This window comes from Psammomys obesus, unplaced genomic scaffold (genome assembly GCF_907164565.1).
Source record: "Psammomys obesus unplaced genomic scaffold, mPsaObe1.curated_primary_1811, whole genome shotgun sequence".
Classification (NCBI taxonomy): Eukaryota; Metazoa; Chordata; class Mammalia; order Rodentia; family Muridae; genus Psammomys; species Psammomys obesus.
In genome coordinates, this window is record NW_026585689.1 from 20,306,278 (window position 1) to 20,328,416 (window position 22,139).

Genomic DNA, 22,139 nt, shown 5'->3' on the forward strand with positions numbered 1-22,139 from the left:
TGTGTGTGTGTGTGTGTGTGTGTGTGTGTGTGTGTGTGTGTGTGTGTTATGTGATCATGGGTGTGTGCCAGGTGAGGAAATGTTTAGATAATAGTCCTATTTTTCACCTGTTTGCTGCTGGAATGCCACGCTAGCTTCCCAGTGACTTTTAGGGGATTTTTGTGACTTCACCTCCTATTTTACTCCAGGATACTGAGATCTACCCTTTACATTTGTATAGCAATCACTTTATTATTCACTGAGTTATCTCTTTTGCTCCTATATTCTTTTTACTGTCCATTTATATCATCTAATATAAATGTTCCATACCCTCATTGGGTAAGTGAGACGTCTAATATATCTAACTGTTAAAAAGGGAGAAATGAGTAGTATCCACTGTCTAAATGTACCCCATTTCTGTATCCACTGATACCCCAAGCAAGGACAATGCATGGAGAGGACCTAAAACCCCTGCTAAGATGTAGCCCACAGACTCAATCTCTAAGTGGGTTTCCTAGTAATGGGAGCAGGGGCTGCCTCTGTCATAAACTCCATGGCAGTGTCTCTGATCACCTCTCCCTGGTGGGTGCAGCCTTGCAGGCTAAAATGCAGCCAGTCCTGATGAGACCTGATAGGCTAGGGTCAGATAGAAGGGGAAGAGGTCCTCCCCTATCAGTGGACTAGAGGAGGGACATAGAAGAACAAGGATACAATGTGTATAAAATGTAATAAATGATAATTAAAATAAAAAATTTAAAAGGGATAAATGAAATTGGCAATATAATTGAGGAAAAATAAGAATACAAGTGTAAACTAAAAATATATCATTTTTGAAGTTCATTTAATTATTTCATCTGTAAATGTAGCACACTATTTTATCTCAACAAAATTTGTGAGAAGGTACTATATAAAAATTACCTATTATTACAAGAAAAAATTGTGAAATAGTTTCAACCATTATTGAGGCAAAAATAATTTAAACTATTAAAGTATCATCAAGGGAAATATATGCTCTTTCTATAAAATAGCAAAATATTAGAAATGAATAAGTTAGCAAAAAGAGATAAATATATTTACAATAGAATAATTAATAAAAAATCATGAGGTGACACTGCAAAAATATATAACTTAAAAACCTTATTAAAAATGATTTTCAGAATGACAGACCTTCTCTCCAAAACAACAAACATTGCTAGTATAAATTATTCACATTTGCACACGAACTTATACACACTTAAATTCTATAAATTTTGCTATTGTCATAAACTAAATTACTAAAAGCAATGTTTGAAGAAATCTATGAAAACTTAGAAAGAACTGGTAGAATCTGTTGTCACTTTGCCTTCATCCCATCCCCAACTTAAGAATGGGAAAGGATAGAGCCAACAGCATTGAGGTCACCACCGTACTACTCAAGATACTATGTAATTGGGCTTGTATGATAATAAGAAAATAACTAGTAGAAAGACCTTCAGGGATGGAGGTTTTGTCCAGCTGGTGGTTTCAAAGGATTCTGTCCATGGTCCCCTGACTCTACTGTGTTGGCCCTGAGGCACCAACAATCAAAACTATCTTGGCTACAATGCCAATTGGAAGTATCTTCATATCCCAGAAGGCCAATAGTGCCAGGAATAGGAGACATACTATTTCTTCTTGAGTATGATGACAACAATGTATTTTTGAGAGACAAATAACATTAAACAGACTGTGTCATTTTATCTATGTATTTAGAAATGTATATATATATATATATGTGTGTGTGTGTGTGTGTGTGTGTGTGTGTGTAACAATGTAGCAACAATTAATGAAAAAAGAAGCAAGGAATATGAAAGAGAGCAAGGAGAATTATATGGTTGGTTTTGAAGGAAGAAAAGGAAAGGGGAAAAGGATGTAGTAATAATAATCTCAAAAAATAGAAGAAATAATATATAAAAGGAAATTTCTCTTTCCATATTATTAAAGATATGCTGGAACTTTGAACCCTCACAATGGATAATTATGTCTAACACTAAATTTCTGTTACTGGCAGAATGTTTAGTCTTCAAAATTAGCTGAAATTAAATAAAAGATATTTCATCATAATAGGTATAAATGGTCAATCAAAGTGAGTACAGATTCATTTCATTCTCATTTTCTTTTCTTTTCTTTTCTTTATAAAACCACAATTCCTGGCTCAACAGCTTAATATTTTATTCAGGTTTTTAGGTAACCAATATTTAAATGACTCATTATATGATAACCAGTTTGCAAAATCAATGTGAATATTAATGCATAATCCACCATTTGTGAAAGTTGTCCATGTGTTTAATGAAGAAATAAGGAGGAAAGGGAAGTAATTATATGATCAAAGAAATTGCTAAGATGTAGGTTAAAGCATAGATCCTAGAAACATTAAAATACTGAAGTGCACTGTGATTTAATTTTAGATAATAGCTCTTTAAGAGCAGATTTTAAAGGTTAAAGAAGAGCAGGGACACCTTCTAACTGAAGGATTTAGGGATACCCCCTTAGCTTTCTTAAATACCTGCTAAGACATTGTTTTTATTTAGTCCTAGCCTATGGATTTGGTAAATGTAATTTAAAATCATAAAAATAATCAATGATATTTGAAGAATAGCAAGATTTAGGTTTAGTATATCTGTCCTGAGGCAATCAATGTTGGAGAGTTAAAACAACAAAAACCATAAAATAATCACTCTATGTTAAACTGAACGTTCAAATAGACACCTTTAGAGAGGTCCACTGTTACTTTTCTAACCAATGACAACTAAGAAGTATAGAGTAAAATTAGGATGTATTTAGCCAACTTGAAACTTGAAACTGCACCAGTATCCTTGATTTGTCTGTTTTACAAGATAATATGACAGCTAATATTTCTTTAAACTCCTTGGGCTAATAGCTGAAAGGCATGCAGTGATAGTTGTACCATAATGAATGCGTTTAGGCACAGGTAAAGTTCAAGAACACCCCACAAGGCCAAGCTCTGATGGGCATGCATTTCAATTAATTTAACCTCAGATTTAAAATAAATAGAACCAATGAAGCCAGTCATGAAGAGACCTGATAGTCTAGGGTCAGATGGAAGGGGAGGAGGACCTCCCCTATTAGGGGACTGGGGGAGGGGCAGGGAGAAGAGGGAGGGACGGTAGGCTTGGGAGGGATCAAAGGAGGGGGCCTCAGCTGAGATACAAATTGAATAAATTTTAATTAATAAAAAATAAATTAAATAAATGTGACTAATTATGGAACTAATTTCTAATTCTGGTCTTATTTTAGGGGCAAATGCTTATTGTCCAAAAATTCAGGAACCTCAAGTTTATAACTTTTGATCATCAGTTTTCCTCTATTTAGGATCCTTTGAAGTGTCTTGTCTTCTGAATCTATCACTATGAAAAATTTTTACATTATTATCTCTCTAGGACATTGTCAGTTCATACTTGAACTATCTCCCACTCTTCTAGCATTCATATTCCTGCTCCAAACTCCAAATTCTAGTGCTAACTCTCAGAACACCCTAACTTCCAGGTTCGTGAAAAAGCAAAGTCATTCTTCTATAGATCTTTTCCTCCTCTGCAGTGCAATAAATTACCACCAACTTAGTGAATAAAAACAAAACACATTTGCTATCTTGTGGGTTATGCTATCTTCCCATTACTAAATAGAGGTCTCCATTGAAGATTAAAAGTTCCCATGTAAACCTTGCAGGCCTCTTCAAATTCACTGGTGTTTAGCAGTTGGTTTTTCTGATTCTAAGATTTCAGTTCTCTTGCTGCTGAAGAGATTTATCTATGCTCCCAGAATTTACTAAAGCTTCTCTGGCACAAGTCTCCTATAACCTGTTTAAACAGCTATTGATTTTTCTCAAGTTACATAGGAGAGAGCCTTTCTGACTCTTTTACTGTTAAAGACCTTAATTTATTATACCGGATGGACTTTTGATAATTTCCCTTCCATGATCGCAAAAGGTATCTATGGTTATGTATGCAAAACTCCTTTTACCATATGAGGTAAAATAATCAAGCAGAAACCCCACTTCATATCCAGGATCCTCCCCCTACACGTGAGGTGAGGGGGTTACATAAGGATGCTGGGTCCTTGAGGGTTATCACAAATTTTGCTTAATATGTTAAAGTAAAAGCTAGTTATCTAGACAGGAAAATTTTAAGATTTGGTAATAAGAAATGCTCAAACTGCAAATTACCAAGCGTATAAATAGAATGAAAACTTTAATGCAGCTGCCAGCTCTCAGGGTGTTGAATGATTTAGGAAGGCAATGCACATCCTTTTTCACAGTAAATGGCAGAGACTCAGACTTCCTTACTTCCCAGAAGATTAAAGGCTGCAGTGAAACACCTGTGGTTAGGATGTAGAGCTTCCCAGAGGCACCAAAAGGATGTCTGAGTCAGTGCATGGAGGGACAGGGAACGCAGAATTAGCTGGAATTTTGATAGTTTCATTCTATCCTTGAAAGCTTTTAGAGAAAAAAACAAGTCTCCCTATTGCTTGGATAATACATTCCTAGCTCATTAGTCCAGAATAGACTGTTTTCTACAGCAGATCTGTTTTCCACAGCAGATTTGAACTCTGTATCCTTGCTTGCCTTTCCTAACCATACCACATATAAAAATTCACCATTATTCAAATGACTTGCCTTTACTACAGAAATAAATAAAATTCCTTTCTGTAGAATTTCCTGCAACTTACTTCTAGCCCCAAGGCAAATGATGTATTTATTAAGACCTATATTCAATATATAATAAATTATATATATAATTTACCAAATGTGGTTTATGAATGAGCACGTGAGGGGTCTTGCTTTTCCATAAAGCAGGACTCTGCTTCCCTTGCACAAACACTGCAGCTAATTCATGTATTTGTGCCTAGAAGACCCCATGTTTATACAATCATCTCTCCTTTGTGACTATATTAGTATACCACTGCCTTTTCTGTTTTATTTATAATTTTAATTGATATAGTCACACACCTCAACAATCATTATTTGTTGGAGAAAGAAGTAATAGCAAATGCTAAATACATAAAATATTCTTTGTGCTTCTTTGTGCCTGGCAGCAGTTTCTACACATCCATCTTGGTACATTACCTGAAGCAGCAGTATCAATGAGAGATACTGCTAGTTTAGCAGATGAGAAGACAAAAATCTCAGAAAAGAAGGACTTCTGCACAGATAATTGATATTTATGTCAGCCTGTAAATGAATGCAGTCCTCTACAGATAAATGTGATCAAGTAATGCTTTCTAGAAAGAAAAAAATTCACCCAGGAACACACACACACAAATTGCACATGACAGATTATTCTAATGATAACTATTTTTGTACAAATTTCTCTCTATAGAATATAATTCTATTAATAATTATTTTAATTACTGTTGTCACCTTAAGCATCTCCAGGTCATGGGTCTTGGATCCTTTATTTGCCACTTCTCTTCCATGCCTTGATACACTGGAAAATTCCTATTGACCTGAATTGGATTCTAGTAACCTCACTTTCCCTTCTATGTTACACTAAGGGTTATCTGTGCTCAAAGTTGCAAATAAATTCTGCTAAACAGTAATAGAAGTCATATATATATATATATATACATGTATATATATATATACATTTATATATATATATATATATATATATATATATATATATATAAAATCTCTAGAAAGACAAGGTAGTGCAAGGTGATGATCGAGCATTCCTTGTCCTGTGTGGTATTGGCTAAAATAGCAATTCTGTAAAATAGCACATAGCAAATGCACAGAACATCAAGCAAAATGAATGTTCATTCTGTGTAGACTACTACACTAATCTTATTTACATGTACACATAAAGTAAAGTTTACACCACTCAGGAGGCTCACCATCTGATTGGGGAGACAAACTACCCACACATGCAGAAGAGTTATAAACAAACAAAAATGGCATAAAGATGAATTAAAGGGTGGGGGCCATAACGTTTCTATAAACTAATGCATTGGAGAGGAGAAGAAAAGGAGGCTTCATAGCTTCAGAATAGGGAGCAGAATCATATGCTGAGTCTGTATATTTCTTTGTCATAGTGTTTGTTCAGATCTTGATCCAGATGTCATTAATGTTCAGTGTTTTATGGAGCCATTCTTTTCACCGCTTTACAGCTAAACATAAGAATGCCACCTCCCTTCACATATATTCAGTTTTATTTGTTATCTGAAGCAGAAGCCAGATTTGTTTAGAAATAATCTATTGTATAAAATTCATTATATTGCAGGTTTTGATGAAGTTACAATATTAAGTACAGTCAATCAACATTAATGAACTATCTAATATGTTACCTCTTTAACTACCCTGGGGAGATAGGAAAAAAAATGGCCGTTGGAACATCAAGAAAATAACGCAAACTTGCATTCAATGAACTGGTTCGCTATGTCACAGAGAAGGGATACCAGCTACAAAATAATCAGCTCAGGCTTCATGAGCACCTTCTCTTCTTTCAGAGGACCTAGCTTCAATTGCAATTATAGACAGCAGGTAGTTACAATTACCAGCAATTCTGGCACCCCTCTCTGGTCTTCACAGGCATCCTAAAATGTGTGCCTCTTACTTGACACATACAGACACCTACATATGCACATGGAAATAGATATGGACATAAACATAAGTAGTGTTTTAAAATCATTGACATAATGTTTAAGAAATGTTTCAATCCTAAAACGACTCTGTCACAGAAAAAGACTATTGAGAAGCTTCAGAATTTGCTGCCCAGAGCACTCTTGTAAGCTAGGGCAGGAATTATATATATCCTTGCATTATATTTTCCACTAGAAGGGCCTAATATTAAACTGTCTGGAACAAATGCTTGCCAGAGTCAGATAACCAGGGACACAGAAGAGGATTAGCTTAGGAAAGGTCTGACTAGGTCCAGAAAAATATACCAAATATATCCTAGAGTCACTATTAGGATGGCTGTCATTGAGCCTGCTAAATACATGATTCAGGGCACATAGAAATCTGAATGTTGACTTTAGAATGATAAAGTGTTCAGTTTCCATCTTGTATTTTACATTTCTCTTAGCATATATAGACTAAAATATATTTAGTAAGTAGGCAAAGATGGTTATTAAGATTAAAATTATTGAGAAGATACTATTATGAGAATATATAAGAGAAAGTAAGGTAAAAAACAGATAAAAATAATTTTACAGATTATAATCTTGGTGTGATAAGCAAACTCATGCTGGGACTGTGTTTTCATGACTCAGAATCAAATAACTGGATACAATGTAAGAACTTCATGTAACTGTAATCAGAATGGTTGGCGTAGCATGTCTTATAGAAGACTGGGCCAAGAATCATACCATTACCATATAACAGGTAACTTGTTTGAATAATCACCACAAACAAATGTCACACTATTCCTAATGTGTATGTGATATCAGACCCAACATCTTCATATGGGGTTAAAGACCCTAATCATCTCTGTATGAATGATTTCATTCATTTGTATACTAGCCATTTACTAGTGAAAACTTCTCTTCTTTAAAAACCTCAGACTCTGTGTTTTATGTGTGTCAGGAAAGGCTGGAATCTGCACAAAACTTCTAAGTTATTATAAATTTTTACCGAAACACAACAAATCTTTTACATTAGTAGAATCACTAGAAATCAAGTATAATATTTAGGTTTTCCTTTCAAAACTTTATAATTCCAGAAGCCTAAAAAAATGAAAATATAACTCATGACATCTTCTTGACTATAATATACATTATATCTATGGAGTTTGAATAATGGTGTGCTTACTGCTCTAAATTTTCAAGTATTAATTTATGTGGTTTTTTCTTGTATTAACTTATTTTCTGGTCTTCTATGAAGTATATATTTGTATCAGACTTGTTTTTTATGAGCAGAAAATGAAGTACACAGTGATTATATTAAAGCTTTTTATTTGTTTATGTTGTGTGTGTTTCAAAGTGAAGCATGCATGTGAGTGTTTAGAGTTCAGAGGACTGCTTGCAGGAGCGGGATCTCTCATTCCATCATGAGACTCCCATGAAATTCAAGTCAGCAGACTTAGCATCAGGCCATTCCACTTCCTGAGCCATCTTGCAGCTCCACAGTCATGATCTGAACACACTTCATGACATTACACAACAAGAAATTAGCAAAGCTCATTAAAACTGTGTTTAATAGTAAGTAATGGTGTGGTCTGAAAAATACAGAAACTCTCTGTTTTAATGAGGCATAACAGGTTATGTGGGTTAATGCTGACTTGAGGACTTCCCCATGCCTTACCTTTAATTTCTTTGTCATTTTTGAACCATCTTATATCAGCTGCAGGTTTACTGCCAGATGTCTTACAGGTCAGCTGCATCAGGTCTCCTTCCATGACTGGTGATGAAAATCCACTAATCTGAGGCTTCTCTGGAACACCTGAAATTCAGTCAAATAAGGACAGTGAGGATCAGTCTCCAGTGATGGCCTAAACTACTGTGTGATAAAATACACCTTTACAGATATGCTAAATATGTATATACACCATCCAGACAGAAGTTTAAAGTATATTCACTTGAAAGTGGTTTTTAAATAAAAATTATAAAATTTCACCTTCAAAATGTCTTTGTAAGCTTTAACATACAGCCATTCAAATGCCTGTGTGGAAATCTAAGGAAGTAGACTATATTGGAAAAAAAAGATCATAAAACATTTTTCTCCTTTGTCAGCATTATAATTTAACTAAACTAGAACCTTACACTCTTGATTTTATAATTCTTAAACCTCAAAAGATATTATTATATGCCCTGTAATTTATTCAAGAAAATTAGTTTTTGAATAGGGATTCATGTACATTTACATCAAGAGTGACTATTGATTCTTTAAAGTTAAAATATAGAATTCATCTCAATATTTTCACTAGAAATTCAATTGTGTTTGGAGAATCATGATATCTACCTACTACTCTAATCACTTTTATTTTTTCTCATTTTTCTCTATTTCAAATCACCTTAGGTAAATAATTGATACTCTAAAAATAGATGTGAGTAATCCAAAAACAGAATATCATATGTTTAAAATAGATTTTATTATGTGTGTGTGTGTGTGTGTGTGTGTGTGCATGTATGAAGGAATGTGTACATGTTCATGTGAGAGGTTACACTAAGGCCATGGTTGGCATGTGGAAGTCACAGGAAAACTCATGGACTGGTCCTCACCCTATGTTTTGTCTGAGGCAGGTTCATTCCTGGTCTTAACCACTGTGATGGCTTTTCCAGGAAAGCTGTTCCATGTGCTTCCTAAGAATTCTCCATCACTGCCTCCTATTTAGCTGCTGGAATGCAGCTATGGATACGGACTCACACTACAATGCTAGGTTTCTATGTGAGTCCCAAATATCTGAACTCGGGTAATACAGCTTCTTCAAGATGTGCTTTTACCTGCGGGGCCGCCTCCATGGCCTGAATATCTCACAATTCCTATGCTGTATTATTCAATTATGTCCTTGGAGCATTGCTAAAATATCATGCAATGTTATTCCATAACAAATGTGATGTGGAGATGTCATTATTGTATGTACTACCTTAACCTAATTTCTGAGAATATTAAAAAGCAAGAATATTACAAAGCTTCAGTATGAAAAAAAAAAAAAACCACAAAGTAAAATGACAACAAAAATAAAAGAGAGATAAACTGGCTTTTTTAAACTAGCTACTTGGTCTGTGTGTACTCACCTTTATACCCTTTAAAAAAAATCAATGTCATACTGCTGTTTAATAAACTGCACTCTGCAGTCATTTATTTTTTGAGTCTTGAGTTGGCTCTACAGAACAATGTATTAACCTTAGGCAATTGTTATCTTGAAAGTTTCCACCGTAGTGGATGTATCTTGTCCTTAACAGCAAACTTGTGAAGATTTTTATGAAATAGTTCCAGTGGGACTTGCAATGAAACGTATTTCACATCCAAAGCACAGAACCAATTCGCTAGCTGGATTAACTTTAATATTCCTACCCAAAAGGACGTTATGCATTGGCTATTTTAAATGCAATGCTGTGCCTTTATCTATCTAAAAAGGAAGGCAAGCTAGGGGCAAAAAGAAAAAAAATCAATCTTTAAATTTCTCAAACTTGTTCAGTACACAGGTGCGTTTCAGTGAACTGCGGCAATTTCAGCTGACTGGGGCACAGTGGAGTCGATGAGCTCTGAGCTGCAGCTTTATTTCCTCTGAATCTCTATGAATGCATTGCTTTTTCATGTCACTTTAACCTTTGAAAAAATGGCCTGATACTTAGAGAATAAAAGCACAAGGAAGCTACAAGCTGCATGCACAAGTGACATTACGCTCTTCATTTACGAATCTAAAAAAAATACACATTTTTTCTTTTTTTTTAAATAGAGACACATGGAAATGTCAAGGCCATTTAGATGCATTTAGAGTACACAAAGAGGCCCTTTTTGAAAGGCATGGGTTATTAGGGCAAGCCCCTATCAGGTGACTTAGACAATAAGATAAAGAACATACTTTGCACAGAAGTTAGACTTTCGTGATCAGTTCTCTATCACTTTTTAAACAGCTCCAGATCACACTGCATATGCATGATTTTGATATAAAATCACATGGAAGAAAAACAAGTTACTACCTAAGAAACGAAATATCTTCATGCTTTCTGCCATTCCCTTTAACCTTTGTTTCTCCCTTTGCCCTTTTCTAAAATTAAAGCAACTAAGTGATTCCTAAGTGTCTTTTTCTTTGGGGCAGCAATGAATTACATTATGTCTATTGATTTGATGTTCGATAAATATGTTATGACTGAACCGTGCTGTAGCAGTGCACAATGCTCTGAGGATGTGATTACATGGTGTGGCTCTCTAGCACTTACCCAGAACAGTGAGATAGGCCTTGGAAGTTTTGACAGGCATTGTAAATAAGGAGCAAGTGTACTGTCCTTCATCAGAGAGAGACACATCACTGACACTGATGCTCAATTCATGCCAAGAAGCGCGAACCAGCTCAATCCGATTGTCTCTTAAAGCTGAAAAGAGAGGAATACTGAAATTATAAATAACATCAGATACAGTAAGTGTATTTAAAAGATAGATTTAGAACACAATACAATGGCTATTTTATTTAACCATCTGTTGAACTTTTAGTTCCTGAGACACATTAACCGATATTTTAAATACATATTTTTAAAAACAAAGAACAATTTGGAGCTCCTTAATCATTGAATAACCATTTAATTACATAGTCAAATCCAGTATAATATTTTGAATGAGGAAGAAGTTGATGGTGATTAAAATGGTTTCCATTCACAGCAATTTTATAGAATGAATGCCAGTGGCATAAATATTTTGAAAATGATAGACAGATACATCTGGGGAATGAAATTGCTAACACTCCTCTAAGATACCAACAAACAATTTCTGTGTATTAAAAAAGTTACTGTCATAGAAACACTTGTTAAACATTATTTATCTCAGAGCTGACAGTTGAAAAGTACCTGTTACTTACCTATTGCATACATTTGCACTGATTGGGTATTGTATTATGATAATATACTCTCAGGGTAAAAATCACTACCCCACTCCTTCTATCTGACCCTATCCTATCTAGTCTCATCAGGACTAGCTGCATTGTCATCCTCTGTATGAACTGGAGGAGGGGCATAGGGGGAGAAGAGGGAAGGGGGTGTGATTAGGAGGAGACAAGGGTGGGACCGCAGCCAGTATACAAAGTGAATAAATTGTAATAAATAATAATAATTTAAATATAAAGAAATTTGAAAATTACTTTTCAACTACATCTCCTTTTAGAGAATCTACTGGAATCTTACAAAATTTTGTACCTTTTCACTCAATTGGGAAGGAAAAATGAAAATGTGTTATGTACTTCATTAAGAATGCTCAATCCTTATCCAGAAAGACAAAGAGTATGGACATCAGAAGAAGGAGAAAAGAGGGAACAAGTCAGGAGCCTGACACAGAGGACCTCTGAAAAGCTCTGCCCTGCAGACTATCAAAGCAGATGCTGAGACTTATGGCCACACCATGGGCAGAGTGCAGGGAATCTTATGAAAGAAGTGGGAAACAGTAAGATCTGGAGAGGACAGGAACTCCACAAGGAAAGCAACAGAACCAAAAAGTCTGAGCACAGGGGTCTTTCCTGAGACTCATACTCCAACCAAGGACCATGCATGAAGATAACCTAGGACCCCTGCACAATTGTAGCCCATGGCAGTACAGTGTCCAAGTGGGTTCCATAGTAATGGGAACAGGGACTATCTCTGACATGAACTGATTGGCTTGCTCTTTAATCACCTCCCCCTGAGGGGGGAGCAGCCTTATTAGGCCAGAGAGGAAGACAATGCAGCCACTCCTGATGAGACCTAATTGACTAGGATCAGAAGGAAAGAAGTCCTCCCCTATCAGTGGACTTGGGGAGGGGCATGCGTGCAGAGAAGGGAGGAAAGGAGGGACTGGTACAGGAGGAGAGTGGGAACCACAGGGGGGATACAAAGTGAATAAAGTATAATTAATAAAGAATTAAAAAAATAAAAGAAAATAGCAATAAATAAAGGGTGCGGGAGAGATGGCTCAACGGTTAAAAACACTTGACTGCTCTTCCAGAGAACATGGATTCAGTTCCCAGCACCCACATAACAGCTCACACCTGCCTGTAAGTCTAGTTTCAAGAGACCTGATGCCTTCACAAAGACATACATGCAGGCGAAATGCCAATGCACATAAAATAAAAATAAATAGTAAATTATTTTTTAAAAGATTAGCAAAAACATCTAGAATTAAGCAAGATATAGCTATGAGTTTTCTCACTGACAACCAGAACCGTAAAGCATCTACATTTCCACTGTGCTTTTTCACTTATTTCCATTAGAGACAAAGGAATATCATCAGTACAAAGCTGCTATCCCTTGAACCACCTTCACCACCAGGCAGTCTTGACAAGGGTATATCTGCTCTCTACAGTAACAAGTCTAAGGTAGAAATCAGTGTCAACTCATGTGTAACTAAATAAGTCAGTTGGACTAGAAAATACAACAAATTCTCACAATACTGGACTCCAGTGAGACATATACAGAATATATAAACACAAACCAGGATCTTAAAAACATGCTGAATGTACCTATAAGTGCTATCTGTTCTAATGGCATTCAGCCTTGATGTAGCAAACAAACATTCGAGGGTAAAATTCATTAAGTAGTCACTTACTGCTATGCTTTCTGATTAAAACCTCGACAGGATTTAGAATCACCTGGGAGAGAAATCTCAGCACATGACTATGATGGATAGTTGATATTGGAAGACCCACATCTACTGTGGGTGACACCATCCCTTGGGCTGATGTTCTGTGCTGAATAAAAAGGAGAAAGGCAGCTGACAATTTATCTGACTTACTGTGATTCAATGTGCCTGTTGTCTTTTATTTCTGCTGCCATTGTTCACCTGCTGTGAGTGAATATTCCCTGGAGTTGAAAGTCAAACACTTCTTTCCACAAGTTGCTTTTGTTGGGTGTTTTTTTTTTTTTTTAAGAAAGTAAGAAACTAAGACACTGGCCATAGCAAGTACTAGCAACATCATCCTTGTTGATTAGGAGAATAACCAAGGAGCCAACACTGAGAAGAATCAGATACTAGAAGTTTCTGACAAGGACTTTGAAATGGCCATCATGACTCTAAAAACACCTCAAAAAGCAGTTACTAATTATGATAGAACAAGTAAGAAAATAGAAAAGTGAGTAAGAAAATGGGGTTATTAAAAAAAATCATAATAGCTAGAAATTGAAACCAGCCTTTATGTCCAGCAACACATGACTGCATACAAGAAAACATAGTACATATATACAATCTAATTTTATGTAGCCATAAAAATAAATGAAATTATAACATTTTCAAGAACATGAGCACAATTACAAATCATTATACTCTAGAAAAAGCCACATTAAGATAGACAGTCTTTATGTTTTCTCTAAAAGGCACAATCTATAAAATTATAAATGTAGTGCATTTACATGGGTGTTTGTATGTTCAAAACTTAAAAGGAAACCATGAAAGAGGGAGGGAGGGAAGGAGGAAGTAGAGAGGAGACAATAAGGAGGGCAGAAATGAATAGGTTAGTGAAATGCATGTAATAAGAAAACAAGATGGGGAGCTCACTGGAAAGGAATAAACAGAACAGCTTAGTGACCCTGTGATACGTCAAATATAGGTGCCATTATGCTCTCTGGAGAGAAGAAAGAAAACAAGATTGAAAAACTGGTGAAACTCACTTATATAGACCTATAAGATAGGATAGACATACTGAAATCTATACACCTAAAGAAGATAAACAAGAAAGAGGACCCAGGGTAAGATGATCAATCCTCACTTAGAAAGACAAATGGGATGGGTATTGGACATAGGAGAAAACAAATAATAGGACAGTAGCCTACTGCAGAAGGCATCTGAAAGACTCTACCTAACACTGTATCAAAGAAGATACTAACACTCATAACCAAACCTTCGGCAGAAGGGGAGTTAGTATGACGTGGAAAGGATAAGCGCTCCAAAAGGACCAAATATATCTGGGCACAGGGGTCTTTTCTGAGACTGACACTCCACCAAGGACCATGTATGGATATAACCTAGAACCTCTGCTCGGATGTAGCCCGTGGTAGCTCAGTAACCAATTGGTTTCCCATAGTAAGGGGAACAGGGACTATTTCTGACAGAAACTCAATGGCAGGCTCTTTGACCTCCCCACCCCTCAAGGGAGGAGCATTCCTGCTAGGCCACAGAGGAGGACTTTGCAGCCAGTCCTGAAGATACCTGATAAATCAGAGTCAGATGAAAGGGGAGGAGGTTCTTCCCAATCAGTGACTTGGAAAGGGGCAGGAAGGAGATGAGGGAGGGAGGGTGGGATTGGGAGCAAATGAGGGAGGGGGATACAGCTGGGATACAGAGTTAATAAAATGTAACTAATAATAAAAATTTAAAAAAAAATTTAAAGAGATTAGTCAAGCAGAAAAAAAAAAGCAAAACTAGTGAAAAAGATAACAAATGTTTCTCAAATGGGCAAAAAGCATAAATATACAGAATAAAGACACTGAGGAATATGAAAGAAGAAAAATCAACAATCCAGTCCAATATACATTAAAATTAAACTTCTAAAGTTTAAAAATATTGGGAAGAACTTGGTAACACTAAATTGTTCCATGCATACATATATAAATCTGCATAGTTTAACCATGTGCTTGGCTTAAACCCCGAACTACTGGGAAACACCTAGCTGGACCCTGAATTGGCACTTACTTATAGAGGATGATAACTGGTCTTCATGTCTTGCATTTCATGTGGAATCAAATGTTTCAGGTAGTATTTAAATTGCTTTAATATAAGTTTTTCAGTGACAATTTGAAAATATTTTGGGTTTTGAATCTTGGTGATAAAGTGAATATTTTAATTTATACAATGCTTTAATCAGTTCATTTACTGAGTAGGCTTAGCATTCCAATACTTTGACACTATTTGCTGTACAAAATTTTTTTTAATTTTTTATTAATTACACTTTATTCATTTTGTATCCCCCCATAAGCCCCTCCCTCCTCCCCTCCCGATCCCACCCTCCCTCCCCTTTCTGCATGCATGCCACTCCCCAAGTCCACTGATAGGGGAGGTTCTCCTCTCCTTTCTGATCTTAGTCTATCAGTTCTCATCAAAAGTGGCTGCATTGTCCTCTACTGCTCCCCCCTCAGGGGGAAGTGATCAACGAGCAGGCCAATCAAAATTTTTACTACCTTTGACTGACAACTTACCTCCAAAAATTAACAATAGAAATTTAATTTCAATTTTGTCATTTATCAATAAACCTGAACAATTAATTCTCAACAATACTGTTTGTCTATTTTGTGTTAAGTGAAACTAATAATGAGACTCTGAGACTGAAGAGAATAAAAGAAATCTGTTTTAGGACTTCAAAACTGACATGCATAGATATATATCCACTGAAAAATGTACAAATACTCAAAACTAAGACTGCTACTTTCTACAGCATCCCACCACTCTTATGGGGTCTCACTCTGCAGTTCAGGCTGGCCTGGAACATGTGACAAGCCCCCAGGCTCTCTGGTTGGGAATGTTGAACCGCCATCTCTCTGTGCACATCTCTCTGTGAGCTTAATTTGCTAAGCAATAAAGCTGACTAATGAGATTTTCATTATAAACCCTACCTCCCCTGTGTTATCTTTTCAAGTATATAAATTCTATGATGTCATCTACAACTTACTTTTCAAACAGCATATCAAGTGTGGGAGAATAAAGAAAGGCCCACAGTAGTCCAAAGAGGAATGCACTCCAACTGAATGGCTTCCCCGTGAGCAGGAAGCTTGTCTCACTATCTCCGCACCCCGAGTCAGAGCTATCAGCGCAGTAGGCATTCAGTGAGTGGCTATTGAATTGACACTGAGAACTAAACTCTGCCTCTATATGATAAGAACAGAGTGAAAAAGAACTGAGCTGTGAAGTCCTCTTCAGTATCTCTCCACAGGATCCCCATGGGACCAGAGCTAAAATAAAATTTCCATTTTCCCTTTAGACAGTGTTGAGCATAAAGAGCTAGAAGCATCATGCTAAGTAAATGTTTAACGAGGTTATCGTTTGCTGGGAAGTGCTTATAATGTCAAATAAGTGATCTTTAAAAATATTGCCATGTTTACCACAGTTTCCAACTGATTACAAACACTGGTAAGTAACCAGATATCATAATTAGTTACCCTTAGTGGATAGTAAGTTTCAAATACAAAGTGATGAAAGAATTGTAATGTTATTGGTTGAAGCAAATTCAGTCTTTAAAAAAATCCTTTGAAAACACTATATATATATATATGTTCTTAAAGAACTCAAATATTTAGCTTGAAAATATTTAAATTGTCCTTTAGGAACAGTTATGTGAGAAGTAGAAATAGGCATTTGTAGTAAAAGAAAAAAAAAAAACTCTTTCCAGAGATTAAAAATGAGCTAATAGGTTAAGTAAAGCATGCTCAGGTCACGCCTCATCAATCTTTAGGTGCCTGCCATCCTCTAGGAATGTGATTAAATGGTTCAGAGCTCCAAGTTCTGAAGAATGTAATCTTAGCTGCAAATAATCGCTGACCAATAAGTAAGAATCTATTAAATAGTGCTTGACTGCGGATAAAATTATTTCCCCAATATACCACTAGTCTAAATGGTTCATCAATTACACAAATGCATATTTAAGTTTCATGCTTGGTAAAATAAAATTCCTAAGATATCTAAAATTGGAGAATTCTATCCCCCCCACCCCACCATTGATAAGAAAGTTACTTGCATATTTAGCAATTTATATATTAACTAATCTCGAACCAAATTGATGTAACAGTGATACTACTGAATTTATTATCTGCATTATTCTGCCAAGAATTTAGTTCAACCAAGAAGAAGAAAGCTCATTGGATATCTCAGTATAAAGTCCTGCCTAGGCTGAATCCCCAGCACCACAACCAACACTATTTTAAAAAGACAAATACAAAAACTAGCAAAGAAAAAACATCCTTCAATTTGCAAATATTTTAAGTTCTCTCTCCTTTAATGTCATGCTTAATATAAGTGATCACGTACATTTTAAAAAAGTTTACTTTTTGAGATTATAATACCATTATATATTTTCCCCTCCCTTCTAGATCCTCCCTTCAAAATGCTTCCATATACCCTTCTTTCATGTCTTTCAATGTCCTGGCCTTTTCTTTTCATTAATTGTTGCTATATACATATAACATATATATTCCTAAATATACAAATATTCAGAGATTGTCTAATTGCATAATAATTCAGGTTGTATGATGTCATTTTTTTATGTATGTGTTTAAGGCTGACCATTTGGTTTTGGATTACCAAGTGGTGAGCTCTTCCCTGGGTAAGGCTATTTCTCACACTCAGCATTCTTTAGTTGCATGTAATTCTTTGTATAGAATGGAGGTCTCATGAACTTTTGCCCCATCCACTTTAGCCTGTCTATTTTTGTTGACCTTGTCAAAATGCAGACTATTGAAGGCCATTCCCGTAGAATACAAATCAACTATTGCAACTAGGGCTCAGGGATTACTGTGAAAGGGGGCAAGGAGGAGACATTGCAAAAGCCGGAAACCAAGGGGTTTTCTATGAGCTTTTGTCTCCTAGTAATATGACAAATCTCACCCATACAGTCTCACCTACACGACTGTCTAAACAGCAGCTGAACAACGACACCAATGGTCCACTTGTGAAAGAGGAGTTGGGAATATGGGCTTGAGGAGTTTAGAGTGTTGCTAAAGGTTATAATTTAGAAGCCTTCATCCTATAGAAAGAACACGAGATCAAGAAATGCTGAGGGTGAAAGAAATAGTTTTTCTATGTAAGAATACACCAACTGATTATCTAATATCAAATGGTCAATGTTGAAAGCATACATTCAAGTAACATTATGTAGCTTTAGCAGGTTTTATTTAGGATGATATATGTATACGCGTATCTGAAATATGCATGTAACAGTAATTAATACAAAAACAGATGCCATGAATTTTTTGTTGTTATTTTTTTATTAATTATACTTTATTCACTTTGTATCCAAGTTTTAGACCTCTCCCTTGTCCACTTCCAATCCCACTGCTCTTTCGTCTTCTCCCTCCATGCCTCTCCCCCTGTCCACTGATAGAGGAGGACTTCCTCCCCTTCCATCTGACCCTAGCTTATCAGTTCTCATCAGGACTGTTTGCATTTTCTTTCTCTGTGACCTGGCAAGGATGCTTCTCCATCAGGGGGAGGTGATCAAAGAGGCAACCACTTTGTTCATGTCAGAGACAGTCCCTGTTCTCCTTAATAGGACATCCACTTGGAGACTGAGCTGCCATAGGCTAATTCTGTGCAAGAGTTCTAGGTTATCTCCATACATGGTCCTTGGTTGGAGTATAATTCTCAGTAAAGACACTTGTGCCCATATTTTTTAGTTCTGTTGCTTTCCTTGTAGAGCTCCTGTCCCCTCCAAGTCTTTCTATCTCCTCCTTCTTTCATAAGATTCCCTGCACTCTGCCCAAAGTTTGGCTAAGAGTCTCAGCACCTGCTTCAATACCCTGCTGGTTTTTGAATTGCCCTTTGTGATAGGCTCCTTCCTGTCCTGTTCCTGTTTTATCCCTCTTTCGAAGTCTATCCCATTTGCCTTTCTGAATGTGGATTTATCATTTTACCCATGGTCCTCCTTCTTTTTTAGCTTCTTTAGATGTACAGATTTTAATATGTTTATCCTATATTTTATGTCTAATATCCACCTATAACTGAGAATATACCATGTGTGTCTTTCTGCTTCTCGGATACCTCACTCAGGATGAGCTTTTCTAGTTTCCACCATTTGCCTGCAAATTTCATGATTTCCTTGTTTTTAATTGCTGAGTATTCCTTTGTGTAAATGTTCCACAATTTCTGTACCCATTCCTCCATTAAGGGATATCTGGATTGTTTCCAGATTCTGGCTATTACGAGTAGAGCTGCTATGAACATGATTGAGCAAATGTCCTTATTGTATAGTTGAGCATATTTTGGATATATGTCTAGGAGTGGTATATAGCTGGATCTTGAGGTAGCACTATTCTTAATTTTCTGAGAAAGTGCCAATTGATTTAGATGCTGTGAATTTGAAAGAGAGTAAGGAGGATTATATGAAAAGATTTGGAGAGAGGACAGAGAAGGGAAAATGATGTAATCACATTATATCTCAGGAATAAATGAAGTAAAAATAATTGTAAAGTAAGGAAGAAAATCTACTTACTCATAGTCTTATTGGTGTTTTTGTTTTGTTTTATTTTGTTTAGCTCAACAATCATGTTTGTTATATTAAAATGTTTCTCTCTTTTGCAGCACAACCACAGAGTTTTGTCTAAAGTACACAGATGAAAGATCAAGCTAGTGATTCCTTTTTTGTTCTGTTCTCTTGCAGCCAGAGAACATAAACCAATCTAAATCAATCTTCTGGAAAATTGGTAAAAACAACCATTACTTCAGAACTACTATTTGGTATATGACATTTTAGGCTGTGCTGAATCCTTACTGAAACCAGAGTAAATGAAGTTTTGAGTAGAAATGTGAACTGAGCCTCAGCAATAAATCTGGGAAGTATGTAGCTATTCGAAGGAAGGTTTTCAGGGTAGATCTGAAGTTTTAAACGTTAGCCTTTCTTGTTGCAGGTGTATGAAATCAGAGGCAGTCACACTCCAGAACTTATAATCTCTCATTATTAAACATTTGAAAAAGCAAAATATTGCCAAACACAAAATATACTAGACACAAATAAACTTATGTTGAAAAAAGGTAGTGTGTTTGAAGAATGACTGTAAAATCTATGCTACTTTCTATTGTTCAGCCTTCTTGCTGTTGCTAAAAGCCTGCTCCTTTGCCCCTTGCCTTCAGGACTAGTCCTAACGAAACTCCTCTACTTTCACACTCAAATTTATAACATTGTAAATACCAACAGCTGCTGTAGCACACTCATATAATCTCACTCTGCAAGGTCAGCTTTAAGCTGTTTGTCATAGAGCATGCAGTCCAAGAGCTATGAACAGTGTTCACTTTCTTTGTCTGCTTTCCCATGCTTATTTAAAGTAGCTTAAAAAGTCCATGTTTTAAGTGCCTTTTGAAAAGATACATAATATCTTTTTGATGTTCTCAGTTCACACATAGTTTTCCATTTGATTATTGTCCTTTTCTAATGAATCCTTCTTTCCTGTTGACTTCAAAGCAGATTCAGGTCTTCTATCAGGTTCCAAGAGTATGGCAGTGAGAGGTGAAAGGTCAGCCTTCCCTGGTCCATTATTTGCATGCTTACATGCATCTCCTAATGCTTTATGGCATGATAAACTTCAAGCATCTTAGCTGTGTAGGAGAAACCTCCAACTGCCCCGAGTGATTAACACAGTTCACTAAGTATAATTCCCATTTTCTCTATTTAATAAGTGACTGCATAAAAGTGACAGTACAAATGAGTAAATAAGATGGCAGTGTCATTGACTAAATCACCCCATAGTATAAAATAGCAATAAAAACATACTCAGGGATGAAAGACACATTTGCAAGTGACAGTCACTGGAAACTACATTAAGTAATTCAGATCTTAATCTATTTTTTAATTTATGAATCTAAACTTAAAAAAAGTTTGACACTTTTTTGGTTTTAGGTTTTAAATCTTTATTTTTACTTACATAATAGTGAATACAATCAGCAGAAATAAAACAAAATACAAGAATGCATCATCTTAAAGCTTAATTTTATTAGACTATATTTAAATGTCTTTAAATATCTAAACTTAATTCTATTCATTTAACTGAAAATAGAAGAGAGCATGAAGCCCTGTTATTTTATTCTGACCTACATTTAGAAATTTTCAAATACATGGATTCAGATATTGTAACTCTTCCAAAAGAAAATAAATAAGGTTGTTTTACCACTTCTCTCATGATGACATGTGGGAAAAGAACTATGCATACACAAATCTTAATCTTTTTTGTTCTGTTAACGCAACCATCTAGATTAGGGCTACTAAAAGATAGCATGGTCATGATTCTTTTATATTTTTACATTTTTATTAAAAAAATACTCCAACCAAGGACCATTTCTGGATATAAACTAAAACCCCTGCTCAGATGTAGCCCGTGGCAGCTCAGTATCCATGTTGGTTCCCTAATAAGGGGAACAAGGACTGTCTCTGACATGAACTCAGTGGCTGGCTCTTTGATAAGCTCCCCCTGAGAGGGGAGCAGCCTTACCAGGCCACAGAAGAAGACAATGCAGGCAGTCCTGATGAGACCTGGTAGACTAGGATCAGATGGAATGGGAAGAGGTCTTCCCCTATCAGTGGACTAGGGGAGGGACATGAGAGGAGAGGAGGAAAGAGGGTTGGAATTGGAAAGGAATGAGGGAGGGGGCTACAGGTGGGATCCAAAATGAATAAAATGTAATTAATAAAAAGTAATTAAATAATTAAAAATATTCTTCTCTCACAATATATCACTACCACAGTTTCCCCTTCCCTCCACTTCTACCAGGCATCCTCCACCACCACCTATACTTTCCCCAAGTCTGCTCCCTTTCCTGTTGTTGTTTTTTTTTTTTTTTTTTTTTTTTTTTTTTTTTTTTTTTTTTTTTT

The 22,139-nt window shown here is 36.0% G+C and overlaps 1 protein-coding gene across 1 annotated transcript in view; it reads right to left on the minus strand.

Annotated features, from left to right (window-relative positions):
* Cadm2 (cell adhesion molecule 2) overlaps nt 1-22,139 on the minus strand; it is a 249,178-nt gene that overhangs the window by 75,361 nt on the left and 151,678 nt on the right. Inside the window, exons 4-5 of the mRNA XM_055593354.1 lie at nt 10,840-10,992; nt 8,258-8,395 (exon numbers count right to left, since the gene is read on the minus strand). Of these exons, the coding sequence (XP_055449329.1) occupies nt 8,258-8,395; nt 10,840-10,992 (291 nt within the window). The remainder of the gene's footprint in view (nt 1-8,257; nt 8,396-10,839; nt 10,993-22,139) is intronic.